Source organism: Crotalus tigris, unplaced genomic scaffold (genome assembly GCF_016545835.1).
Source record: "Crotalus tigris isolate CLP2741 ecotype Arizona unplaced genomic scaffold, ASM1654583v1 scf7180000024282.1769268, whole genome shotgun sequence".
Taxonomy (NCBI): domain Eukaryota; kingdom Metazoa; phylum Chordata; class Lepidosauria; order Squamata; family Viperidae; genus Crotalus; species Crotalus tigris.
In genome coordinates, this window is record NW_024100454.1 from 579,770 (window position 1) to 593,585 (window position 13,816).

Genomic DNA, 13,816 nt, shown 5'->3' on the forward strand with positions numbered 1-13,816 from the left:
TCATTGCAACTCTTATGTGTAAGAATTTTGATCAATATAATATTGGTGCTGTCCTGGGTTATTCATACAGAAGTCTGTGTTGTTTTGACTCTAAGCAATACAAGATACAGCTTCCTGTAGAACTGGAACTTTGCTGTATAAGCGTCACACATTTTATATCCTATCTTCTGATATAGATAGTTCTTACTTAGTTGTAGGTTGCTTAGAAATTGTTCAAAGTTATAACAGATCCCCTCAAAGGTACTTTATGCCTTGATTTTGAAGTTCTGACAGGCACCCCCCAGCTCACCCCAATCAATGATTGCATTTTGGATGTTTGACAACCAGCTTATAACTTTAAGTTCGTTCCTTTTTTCTTTTCTTGCACTTCCTTCTTTTACTTTTTTAGATAGTCTTTTACTTTGTGTAAAATTCTCAGTAAATATAAACAAATTTTAGCGAGAGAGTGAATTTGCATAGATGGAATGCATGAATAATAAAGATTGACTGTGTATGTTTTACAAATTGTAGATAATTCAGAGATATGTTACTTTAATAGTCTAAATAGGGGAGAGGGTTATTTACAAATGTCTTTTGAAGTGCAAAATATGCCACCATATAATCAGCTTAATGATGTCATTACACAAATGACAGAAATGTATGTCATTAGTCTGATGATATCTTTAAGCTAATAAAACTACTTGACTTAGAATATTGGTCCACTGAATGTCAAGTATATTGTTTCAAGGTCCGCTAAATCTTTTGAAGCGATGCATAATATCAAATTCATTTACACTTAGAAATTCACTTCATGATATTGAGGAAACTAGTACTTAATCTCTCTTGTATAGTGAATCACAATGAATTATATCATGTGGTTTATCTAAAGGTAAATTAATGTACAAGCAATTGAGCAAATGCGCAAGTTATCCACTTAATGCTTTAATATTGCAATAGAGCATATTTAGGAACCAAACAATGGTTATCGATCTGGAATCTGTGAATATAGGAATCAGGTCAGAAGAAATAAAATGTCTATTTAACTGCTACTTCATATTTCTAAAACCTACTCTGGAATTAATTTATTCAATGTTTAATCCCTACAGTGAAGATGTCTGCAAACGTGGTTTCACGGTCATCATTGATATGAGAGGCTCTAAGTGGGATCTGATCAAACCTCTCCTGAAGACTCTTCAGGAGGCCTTTCCTGCAGAAATTCATGTTGCCCTGATAATCAAGCCTGATAACTTTTGGCAAAAGCAGAAGACAAATTTTGGAAGTTCAAAATTTATCTTTGAGGTAAGATGGAGAAGATTCATTAATTAAGAACCATGATAAAATCTAGCACTGTCTGTTATTTTAGATTACTAATCAAACATTGATTTGATCAACATCTGTGTAATGAACGGAACATGGATCCATATTTTTTTTTTTGGAAAAAAAACCTCAAATGATAAGTTGTTGATAGTTGTAGTTGTATACTTTTTTCTCATTCCAAACGAAAATAATATAAATAGTTGCATATGCCCAAATGAACATCCTATCCATAACAATATGCTTGCATGTTGCAGCTTAACTGTTTTGCAGACTGAGCAATATATATAGGCATAGATCTTTAATGGCAGTTGGTTGAAATTCAAGCTATACAATTTAGCAGATACAAGTCATTGAAAAGTCCACTGATACCTGCCAATGTCAACTTGAAAGAAAGATACTGCCCTTAGGCAAAGAGGAAGGATTATAAACAGAAAGTATGTTACTCTGACAGCTACTTCTGCAGAAAAAAAATCTTCTGTCTTGAAGAACCCCAGTAATAGCCAGGTTTATGCTCCTATTTTCCCTTCAGGGCCTGTCAGTCACAAGTTGTTGGTAAGCAAAAAAAAAAAGAGCAGGGTTGACAGGTGACTGACAAATGCAGATTTCTGGAGCTTCCAGTTAACACTGGAGATGACCCAACAAGCTTCTTTGTCATTAATTCAGGCTTTTTACAAATTACTTTTCTTTGCTTCTGAAAAGACTTGAATGAGCAGGCTGTATTTTGATTGGTTGCATTTGAACTGGAAAGAAATATGACAGCTGATAGGATATTACCTTGTCCTTGCACATCTTTTCTTCCTTCCTGATGAAGTTTGATAATGTATTCCTATTCATCTCAAATTCTCCAGGGAGAGTCTAACTGAATAATAAATGTATCTGCAGAATGCTTTAAACAAAGAGGCCTCCTTTCCTATCTTCATGTTAAAAAGACCAGTTATGGCAGGAGAAGAATATTTTAAACAGATTTAAAAACCAAGTGAGAAATTTTCTGCCCACATTGACATGCCCTATCCTAAATTTAATTAGAATTTAAATGTAAAGAATTACTGTTTAAATTAACACACTCTGCTTATGGTGCATTTTTGAAATACAGTACTGTGCCATCTACTGACTCAATATTTGTAAAAACAATGCAGAAATACATCTTAAATAACTCTTTAGTTGTGTTCATTGACTTTTTTTCCTAGTTTTGTATGCTGTCCAAAGTCCATTGGAATTGGTCAGCCAATAGATTTAAATAAATAAATGAATAACTGCTGATTTTTCCAATGAAGCAGAAAGTGTATTTGTGTGGTGTTGTTTATGTCCCCAGTAGGATATGAAAAAATATAATCATAGGGCTACAATTTCAAAATTGGTTGACATTTCACTCTTTAGACCTAAGGGATTGCATTGCTTCAAGAAGCAACTTTGAAAAATCTTTGCTTAAGGCATTGTTGAAGTGAAACATCCTATCAAAGCTTTGTACAGTCTGGATAAAATCATCAGTTATATACCACCTAAGCTAAAAAATACAAACAATAAGAATTTTTGGTAAGAAAATCAAAAAGAATTTGAAAGATCTGGAAAATAAAATGATCTCAGTGAAGGGAAAAGAAAAAACAATCTAATATCTCTACTAGAGAAGGTACCTAGCAGATGTTTCAAGGTAAACTAATTTAAAAAAGTATTCCAACAAAGAAAGAACTGGATGCATGCAGAGCTATGGACAATGGGCTATAGACAATGCAATGCACTCCCTACTCAAGAAGAAGATTCCAGTGGGAGAAGAATAATGAGCAGTGTATTTTGGCAATCATATGCCTGACGTCTGTATAATAAACATCTATTTCAAGTTGGAAGCTTTCAGTGTTATAACATTTATTCAACTAGGAGAGTATTTGTAACAGAAGACTTAAGGGTCAAAGGGAAGAGTTATATTCATTGTATTAGAAGCTATGAACTCCAATTTAGCAATAGCACTAAGCAGTAGACTTATATACCACTTCATAGTGATTTAGAGCACTTTCTAAGTAGTTTACAGGGTCAACACAATACCTCCAACAATCTAGGTCCTTATTTTACTGACCTTGGAAGGATGGAATGCTTGAGCTGGTCAGTATTGAACTCCTGGCTGTGAGTCTGCCTGCAATACTTCATTCTAACCACTGCGCTGCCATGGCTCAATTTAAATTATATGTTGCCAAAGCATTTCCCTTGTCCTTGTTTTGGACAGGGAGTTTTATTTCAACAGTGCCAAGAATTCAAGAAACTGTGTTCTAGAAAAATGTAATTGCATAAAAATTAAGTTTTAAAGCCACATGTAATGAATTTGTAATAAAGCCTATCTCAGGAACCTTAGGGGGGGGAATGACCATGCAATATTGGAATTCAACATTATGCACAAGCAATCGAACACAGTCAAACTAGAGTCTTGGACTTTAAGAGAGCTAATTTCAACAAACTTAGAGAGAGCTTGGGAAGGATTCCATGGATAAGAATCCTCAAGGAGAAAACAACTCAAGAAGCTTGGGAAATTTTGAAAAGTGAGATTATAAAAGCCCAGTCTAGCACAATACCAATGAAGGAGAAAAATAACAGCTCTCAAAAGAAACCAGCATGGCTCCATAAAGAACTCTCTGATAAATTGAAAGACAAAAAGGACAAGTATAAAAAGTAGAAAGAGGGGCACATAACTAAGGTAGAATACCAGCAAATAGCCCGAGCCTGCAAAAATGAAGTGAGGAAAGCTAAGGCTCAAAATGAACTAAGGCTTGCAACAAAAGTTAAAAATAACAATAAAAAAAGCTTCTTTCAACATGTAAAAAACAAGAAAAAAGTTAAGGACATGATTGGTCCATTAATGGGAGAAAGTGGCAAGAAGGTGACAAGCAACAGGGACAAAGCAGAACTACTCAACTCAATTTTTGCATCCGTCTTTACACAAAGGGAAAAAACAGTCCAACCTATCAAAAACAGTACCATAAAAAACAGATTAGAAACACAAGTTAAGATAGGCAAGAAAGTGGTAAGTGAGCACCTGTCCACCCTAGTTCAAATCACCAGGACCAGATGGACTACACCCCAAGGTTCTGAATGAACTGGCAGATGTGATTTCAGAACCACTGAACTCTATCTTTCAAAGATCCTGGAGCACGGGGGAACTACCAAAGGACTGGAAAAGAGCTGAAGTAGTTCTCATCTTCAAAAAAGGAAAAAAAAATGGATCCAGACCTATCAGCCTGATCTCAATACCTGGGAAGATCTTGGAAAAGATAATCAAGCAATGAATCAGCAAACACTTAGAGGCAAAAAAAAAGTCTTTACCAAAAGCCAACATGACTTTGTCAAAAACTGATCAAGCCAGACAAATCTTATTGCATTCTTTGACCAGGTGACAAAATTAATGGACCAGAAGAATCTGTGGATATAATTTACTTGGACTTCATTAAGGCATTTGATAAAGTAGACCACAACCTACTACTTGATAAGATAGATTCGTAGCTAGCTGACCGGCTGTATTCAGCATGTGGTCCTCAATGGAACTGCATCTACATGGAGGGAAGAGTGTAGAGCTCTGTTCTGGGCCCAGTGCTTTTCAACATCTTCATTAATGATTTGGATGAGGAGATAGATGGGGAACATCAAATTTGCAGATGGCACCAAACTGACAGGAATAGCCAACACTCCAGAAGATAGGCTTAAGATACAGAAGAATTTTGAGAGACTTGAACATTGGGTGTTATCTAACAAAATGAAATTCAATGGTGAAAAAAGTAAGGTTCTACATTTAGGAAGAAAAACCATATGCACAGGTATAATATAAGTGATACCTTGCTCAATAGTAACAACTGTGAGAGGGATCTTGGAGTCCTAGTGGACAATCACTTAAATATGAGCCAGCAGTGTGTTCCAGCTACCAAAAAAGCCAACACAGTGCTAGGCTGTATTAATAGAGGGATAGAATCAAGATCACGTGAAGTGTTAATACCACTTTACAATGCCTTGGTAAGGCCACACTTGGAATACTGCATCCAGTTTTGGTCACCACGATGTAAAAAAGATGTTGAGACTCTAGAAAGAGTACAGACAAGAGCAACAAAGATGATCAGGGGACTGGAGTATAAAACATATAAGGAACAGTTGCTGGAATTGGGTATATCTAGTTTAATGAAGAGAAGGACGAGTGGTGACATGATAGCAGTGTTCCAATACCTCAGGGTCTGCCACAAAGAAGAGGGAGTCAACCTATTCTCCAAAGCACCTGAAGGCAGGACAAGAAGCAACGGATGGAAACTAACCAAAGAGAGAAGCAACCTAGAACTAAGGAGAAATTTTCTGACAGTTAAAACAATTAATCAGTGGAACAACCTGCCTCCAGAAGCTGTGAATGCTCCAACACTGGAAGTTTTTAAGAAAAGACTGGACAGCCATTTGCCTGAAATGGTATAGGGTTTCCTGCCTAAGGAGGGGGTTGGACTAAATGACCTCCAAGGTCCCTTCAAACATCATCATCATCATCATCATCATTATTATTATTATTATTATTATTATTATTATTATTATTATTATGTACTCTTCAAAATTAATAGCGAAAGGTAGTACTTGAAAAGCAGCCCATTAATACAGCATCCTTTTCACAAAATCCCAGCATGATGCTAACTATAATATTGGTACTGAATTTGGAAATTTTGTCTTCAGATTCCAGCACAGTGGGATATCTTGACCAATCATATTTTTCAATCTCAAGGTAATTTTCACAATAAAATCTATAATATTATTTGAAGAAATAATAACAATAATAATACCATCCAACCTTCCTGCTCTAACAAATATAACATTACCAAAATATTGAGAATTTTGTTAAAGTTTTGGATCTTACAGAATTTCAAAACTTAGAGGTGGAGTCACATAAACTCAGATAATATATTCCCACGTTTGGAAGAAATACAGGAGAAGGTCTTATTTCAAAATGTTTATGTATTTGGTTTTAATAGTTTTAGAATGGTTTTTATGTCATTTTAAGTTTTGATTGGGATTTGCCCAGAGTTTGTTAGAAGGTGGATAGTTATTAAGTGTTTTAAGTAAATAAATAAGTGCCAGAAAGACAGATCTCCAAAAATGGGGTCACATTTAAAAAGACCTCTTGTGTAAATTTTAAAAGTTGGATGGAACTGTATAAAACAGATGGTTCCTGATATTGTGAAATCCTAAACTCTTCAAGGCCTTAAGGGATGATATAGTAGCACCCTAAATTGTACCCACTAAATCACTGGCTGTAAGTGCAATTTTTTCAGTGGAGGCATCATATAATTCCTATATTTTATTCTGTATAGCATTCTAGCTGACACATTTTGTATTAGTTCCAATTTCTGCAAACTCTTCAAGGGTAGCCCAGCATAGATCACACTGTGTAGAGTGCACTGCAAAGTTCAAGATAAAATATAATCAAGGCATGCATAACTGTTGCCAAATCTGACCATCTCAAAAATGGATGATGTAATACTGTAATCGATATAGCAGTCCTAACTGCATCAATGTGCACCATGTCACAGCCATCATAAATTCAATGACCAATGAGGGTGAAGGAGTATTTTTAAACTGCAAACCATTCCTTTCAAACTTTGCAAACTAATCAAAACAGTCTAAATGTCCATCTCAAAGTCTAATTTCTTATTTATAAAAAACTAATTGTTTTGGTCTAGATTTAATCTCAGTGCATTCTTCCTCAACCAGGACTTTGTCAAATATAAGCAATGTTCAAGACAGTGATTGCCCTTCGAAGTTGGACAATAAGGTGCAATATGATTGGGAGGGTCAAAGTTTTTAATGATTTCCCCCAATTTCAGTTTCATATACTGTAGATATTAAACAGCATGGATGGCAAAAGTGCAATCTTGTAGGAAACAAGGATACTTTCTGGACACAGCATGACAGTAAGAACTGTAAAACAGGAGTCCTAAGTTGCATTTACTCTGCAGCATGAGTCGTCCTCCAAGACAGCCAGAGCAGTCTTAATACTTCTCCAAGCTAAAACAGTTTGACTGAAAAGGGGATGAATAATCTCTAAATATAATCCTCTAAAACAGGGCTATCAAACTGCCGGCCCACGGGCTGGATGTGTCATCCAGAAGCCGCGCCCACCCCATTGCCGGCAATGGCAAAACCGTCCAGATACATTGCGCAACATCACGTGATGTCACAAGTTGGACATGTCTGCTCTAAAACATCATTTTTGGAGGACAAGAACCATTGTTTGCTTTAAGTGGCATGCTGAGGGCTGTATTTTGAAAAGTGTCTATATATGGGGTGGGGACTTAAATTAATTTACAGTATTTAATTAAGCACAATGAATGTGTTATTGCACATATAGCAATCATTTTCCCTTCTGTCAATTAAAATTACAATTGGTGACAATCTTTGGAGAGACTCTTTGGGCTGTATCCAAAGTTTAGGTGGCTACATGAAGTTTTAAGCCTTCAGGTTGAACAATCCTGCTGTAAATACACACACATACACACACACACACAAACACACACACACACACACACATTCACACACAGCTTTCATAACAAGTAGTACCTAGTGTGTGAATTTTGCTAAAAGGGCTGTATTGTGTGAAAACTTAAAAGTGGGCAAATTATGCAGTTTTCCAAATTATCACCCATTGTGTGAAGGTATCCTGAATGTGTATGTTGAAGGAGAGGTGAAATGTACTTTCATAATATTAGTTGTGGACATAGGATCTGTCCCAAAGGAGTTTATGCAGGACAGAGGAAATGCTTCATTTCTTGCTGATTTCTAGTAACACTGATGATGCCACCACAATCGTCATGAGTTCTCTTTCTCACAATGTCCATTTCTTTTCCCCTGTGGTTGTGAGAGCCAAGACAAAGACAATTCACAGCCATATTGCACTAGGATGTATTCTTATCTGGCTGTTAAGCATTTTTCCTGCTTACTGCTTCTCCATTTATGCTGTCTGATGAATAGTTAATGGTATCCTTAATTGTTACAGGATTTCTGTATAATTACTTAAAAACTAAACCACACTTTTTTTTAACTCCTTAGACAAGCATGGTCTCCGTTGAAGGTTTAACAAAACTGGTTGATCCCTCCCAACTAACAGAAGAGTTTGAAGGAACTCTGGATTACAATCATGATGAATGGATAGAGTTGAGAGTTTCCTTGGAAGAATTTTTCAATAGTGCCATCCATTTATTATCCAGGCTGGAGGACCTTCAGGAAATGCTGGCTAGGAAGGAATTTCCAGTGGATGTGGAGGGTTCAAGAAGACTAATAGACGAACATACCCAGCTCAAGAAGAAAGTAATCAAAGCTCCAGTGGAAGAATTGGACCGTGAAGGTCAACGATTATTACAATGCATAAGATGCAGTGATGGTTTCTCTGGTAGGAACTGCATTCCTGGCAGTGCAGATTTCCAAAGTCTTGTGCCAAAGATTACCAGTCTTTTAGATAAGCTGCATTCAACACGACAGCACTTGCATCAGATGTGGCATGTCCGTAAACTGAAACTAGATCAGTGCTTTCAACTTCGACTTTTTGAACAAGATGCAGAAAAGGTAAGATGCAGCCTTTTTTCTTCTTGACTATTAACCTGAAATCAAAGGGCAATGACAAAGTTGTAGCCAAATCTTTTTCTCCATTTTATCAAAATGAAAAATTAATCAGGGAAAACCAAAGAAACAAAAATCATATACATATTGAGGAATAGGTCCACGGGCATCACACAGTCAGCAAGCTCCTTGGTTAAGTACATGTGGCAACAGTTTGAATCCAAACATTGTAAATTCATTTTCTAAATCAGGGAGGAATAATCTGCAGTCTTTAGACCAGGTGTCTTCAAACTTGGGCCCTTTTATGACTTGTGGACTTCAACTCCCAGAATTCCTTAGCCAGGCATGCTGGCTGAGAAATTCTGGGAGTTGAAGTTCACAAGTCATAAAAGGGCCCAAGTTTGAAGTCCCCTGCTTTAGACTATATGGTGTGAGAGATGTCCACAGGGGGACATAAAAAATGAACTCTGTGATCAAAGCCCTCCTCCTGTGGATGCTCTCTTCTGTGTCTAGCCTCATTTTTGTGTTGTTCGGAGCCACTCCTAATTCACCAGTGTGATTTCTGGTGGGTTATTTATTCAACCAAAAAGCAAAAGGAGTGCACTAAATCTTCAGTAGGCTTAGAACCCATACTTTATTTAAATTCAAAAATCTTCATGATTCCTCTCCAAAAAAGTGGGTTGAACATGTCGGTTCTGCCTATTCCCATTTTGTCACTGCATCAATGCCCCACTCTTTGTGGCACTTAGAGGCAATGGTGTTTTTGTAAGAACTATGGGCATCATCCTTATCTAAGTGATGAATAATACAGTTGTTTAACTAAGTATTCTGTCATGAGTGTCATGGAGATTAATGCTTCAGTTACCAAAACAGGGCAATTGTCCTGTTTCCCATCAGGGTAAATAATACTGGATGGATTATTTGATGTGGTTCATTGTATCATATCTGAACAGATTTGTAAAGTATTTGTTAAAAACAACAGCAAACTGTTACTGTTGTTTGTTCAATAAGTAATTTAATTCCTTAACTTTTATGTAGTTCTTCAGGTTTTTCTAGACTTCTGTGAGGCATGACTCTGCAATTTACAGGCATTAAATCTGTTCATAAGTGGTTTCCGATTCAGGCAAAAGATGATGTAACTTTTTTTTCATTTCCATACTTTAATATGTCAAAATGCATCTTGAGGCAAAATAATTATTTGATCTCCTAGATCATTCTTTTTTTTTCTCCTTTAGCAGTGATCATTATTTTTTAAATGCCATAGTACTTGAGCCTTTCCATCTTCACTAAAGTTGTTTTATTTGAGTATTTTATGCCACCTGCGACCCTCCATAGCAGTGGTTCTCAACCTTTTTAATTCCGCGACCCCCAACCGGTCGTAAGTCAAGGACTACTCAACCGGTCGTAAGTCGAGGACTACTCAACTGGTGCAGCACCGTTTGCAGAATGGGACTTTTGGTGAGCTCAGCAGGGCAGAGACAGCCTGGACAATTCCTATTGGCTTTTGAAAACCAATAGCATTAGACTCTATTCAAGAGAGTCTATTCTATTGGCTTTCAAAAGCCAATAGAATAAAAGGGAGTAGCAAAGCTAAGGAAAAGGGAAAAAAATGGTGGACTGCGTTGTTTGGTGACCCCTGTGAAATGGTTGTTCGACCCCAAATGGGGTCCCGACCCACAGGTTGAGAACCACTGCTCCATAGTAATTGTTTGTTTTTGTAGCAAAGAGGTTGCTCACCTTTTGATTAAACCTTAGAGTTATAGGTCAGAAAGATGTACCTCTGAATTTCTTTAAACATGATTAAAAGCTAAGTGGCATCAGATGGTTTGGCAAAACATCATAGATAGGACAAAGAAGAAACATCCCATAGACCAGCAGTCCCCAACCTTCTGGCTTGGTGGCCCGGCAAGGGGGGAAGAGAGAATAGTTTCCTGTGAGTGGCAGATGGGCACACGTGAGCCCGTGCAATTCCCACTTGTGCGAGGGGCAGTTACACGTGCCTACTGCTCGCACGAAGGGAGCTTCGTGTGCGAGCGCAAGTGGCTGCCGCTCACATGAGAGTAGCTTTACACGTGCACTCACCAACCGACTGCATGGCCCGGTTCCGAACAGGCCACAGCCCAGTAGTGGACTAAGGCCTGGGGATTGGGGACCCCTGCTCTAGGTCACAGAGGTAGGGATGGAATTCAGTGTGGGTGAATGAAATATGGAATATGTACATGCAGTTCAATTACAGAGGGCTTTCATCTTCTAAAACTATGATTCAGTTTGGCCACTCGTCTGGGGTATATTGGCTGACCCACAGGAGGCTGTTACATATTACAGGTAGTCCTTGACTTACAATAGTTCATTTAGTCACCGTTTGAAGTTACAACGGCACTGAAAAAGTGACTCATGTCCATTTTTCACACTTATAACCATTGCAGTATCCCCATGGTCACATAATCAATTTGGATGCTTGACAATTTGTCCTTAGTTATGATGGTTGCTGTGTCCCGGGGTCATGTGATCTCCTTTTGTGACTTTCTGACCAGCAAAGTCAATGGGGAAGTCAGATTCACTTAAGAATCGTGTTACTAACTTAACAACTGCAGTGATTCACTTAATAACTGTGGCAAGAAAGGTTGTAAAAGGGGGCAAAATTCACTTCTCTCTTAGGAAGAGAAATTTAGGGCTCAGCTGTGATCATAAGTTGAGGACTACCAGTATGCCAGATACAAACAGGGCCGCCTAATTATGTAAATTTAACTTTTAAGATAAAAACCCCTGACCTATGTTGTTCATGTTACTTCTTGACTTAAGAGAAAGAGAGAGAGAGAGATGATTGGCAGACTTGTCTGTGCCTCTGCAGGAAAAGGAAATAACTGAATAACAGTATCAGTATTTGTCTTTATTGTATATTGTGGTATTGCAATCCCCAGGCTACTTAATTATAGAAAACAAGAGACAGTATTGGGAATGCTAATAAATTGCTTATGATTATGATTATTGGGCAGGGAAGACAAGGGTGGATGCTTCATATTATAGTGGAATAAATACAATAAAGAAAGAAAATATTGATCAGCCTATGTACTGCCTGCAGAGCTTCTGGAAATACTTTGTGCTGGTGTTCATGCTGGTTCTTCTTTTCACTTTTTTCCCCCCTTAAGTGAGTAATCCCATGTCAGTGTTGCTATCTCAGTACATCTGAATCAAAATACCTCTCCTATGGCAATGAATACCCAATTATAATAAATAGGTAGGCTAGTCAGTAGAGAGAATTACATACTTATATAACAGAAATAAATAAAAACATATGTCATGTTGAGAACAGCATCTTATCAGTCCTCAGTATAAGTGTTACATTGTGATCAGGCAAATTCAATTTAAATCTTCATTGATGTGAAGATCATTTGTTGACCTTGGATTAAGTTACACACTCAGGAGCAGATAACATCAGAGACTGTTATCTAAGGGAACAGTGTCTGAATATATGGCAGGGGTATGGAAAGGATGTATGCCATCTTGCGATCCTTGAAAAAAGGACAGAATAATAATGTATTTATAAATCATAATCCTGAAGTTCTTATAACAAAAGAACAAGTATAATACAATATTTCATAGAACTGCGGAACGGAGAAGTGCGTGAGAATTTTTTTTAACCTGAATAAGAATTTATTATATTTATACTTCCTAAACTTCCATGAAAAACATAGCACAGCAGGCTAACATGCTGAAACCTATGCTTTCAAAATTAGTAATGCAGCTCACCGATTGAAAAATGGGTATCAAATAAGTTTAGTAAGAAAAAAATAGCATAAAATTATATATTAGGAAATATATGCATAAAAGCATTGTGTTAAGGGGGGAAAAACCCTTGTTGAAAATTCATGGAGTAAAATATAAAATGCATTTATGTGCATTGCTCACAAAAATACATATGAAGGGAGAGGTTTCTACATATACACACTACAAATATGTGCAACAGAAAGAAAGCTGGAGAGAGAGTTACAAAGAATAGTCTGTTAGGCAGATTCTTATTACAGTAGTAAGAAATTTTAAATCCCTCACTCCAGGACTCTGCTTAACCTCTTTCTCACACTCAGGTATTGGACAGAGGGGCCACAGTCAATCAAATTTATTCCAGGGAGAAGCAACCAATCAGAAAAGTTTAAATCAGCCAAAAGAAACACACTAAGATATATAGTTTTAGCCAGTGTTTCAGCCAGTGGATTAGATACTGACCTCCACCAAAATTGAGCCAAGATTTATTTGATACACAACTCATAGACTGAAGTTCTTAAAAAAAGTTATGGTTTTATACATACCATAAAACCAAATCCATAGCACATTAGTTCTAAATACACTGCCTTATATTGGGACAAATGTATTACTGAATAGTCCTCATTTAGCAACCACAATTGGGACTGGCAGTTCTGTTGTTAAGTGAAGCAATCACTAAGTGAGAAATCACATGACCTCAGCTGTGCTTTCATTTTCCCTACTCCCTTGCCATTTGGAATGCTCACCCCAGTTCTGAGTTAATTAGCAAGAAGAGAATTAATTTTTTATTTATATTCATTGGAGAGGAAGGGGTTATAAGAGAGAAAGTAGGAACCTAATGGGGAATGCACATGGAAAGGAACGAGAGTTGGGAGCCATGGGTGCACTTTGCTGACAGCCTGGTATATTCTCCATTAGAAGCCTGCTTACTTTCTTGTAATCTCTTCATCTCCAATATATAAGCTCTATGGCAGGGGTTCTCACCCTTGGCAACTTTAAGACTTGTGGACTTCAATTCCCAGAATTCCTCAGCCAACTTTTTCTGGGAGTTGAAGTCCATAAGTCTTAAACTTGCCAAGGTTGAGAACCCCTGCTCTATGGGAAGTGTGTGTAGGGGGGAGAAAAAAAAAACAGGTGAGGCACAAGAGGGATTATGTGAAGGAATTGCATGGTTTCCCATCCCCTCCCCCCACTTGCTTGT

At 37.3% G+C, this 13,816-nt stretch overlaps 1 protein-coding gene across 1 annotated transcript in view; it reads left to right on the plus strand.

Moving 5' to 3' along the window:
- The window catches only part of KALRN (kalirin RhoGEF kinase), a 315,007-nt gene that overhangs the window by 39,336 nt on the left and 261,855 nt on the right, over window positions 1-13,816 (plus strand). Inside the window, 2 exon segments of the mRNA XM_039323763.1 lie at window positions 1,086-1,278; window positions 8,347-8,859. Coding sequence (XP_039179697.1) covers window positions 1,086-1,278; window positions 8,347-8,859 — 706 coding nt within the window.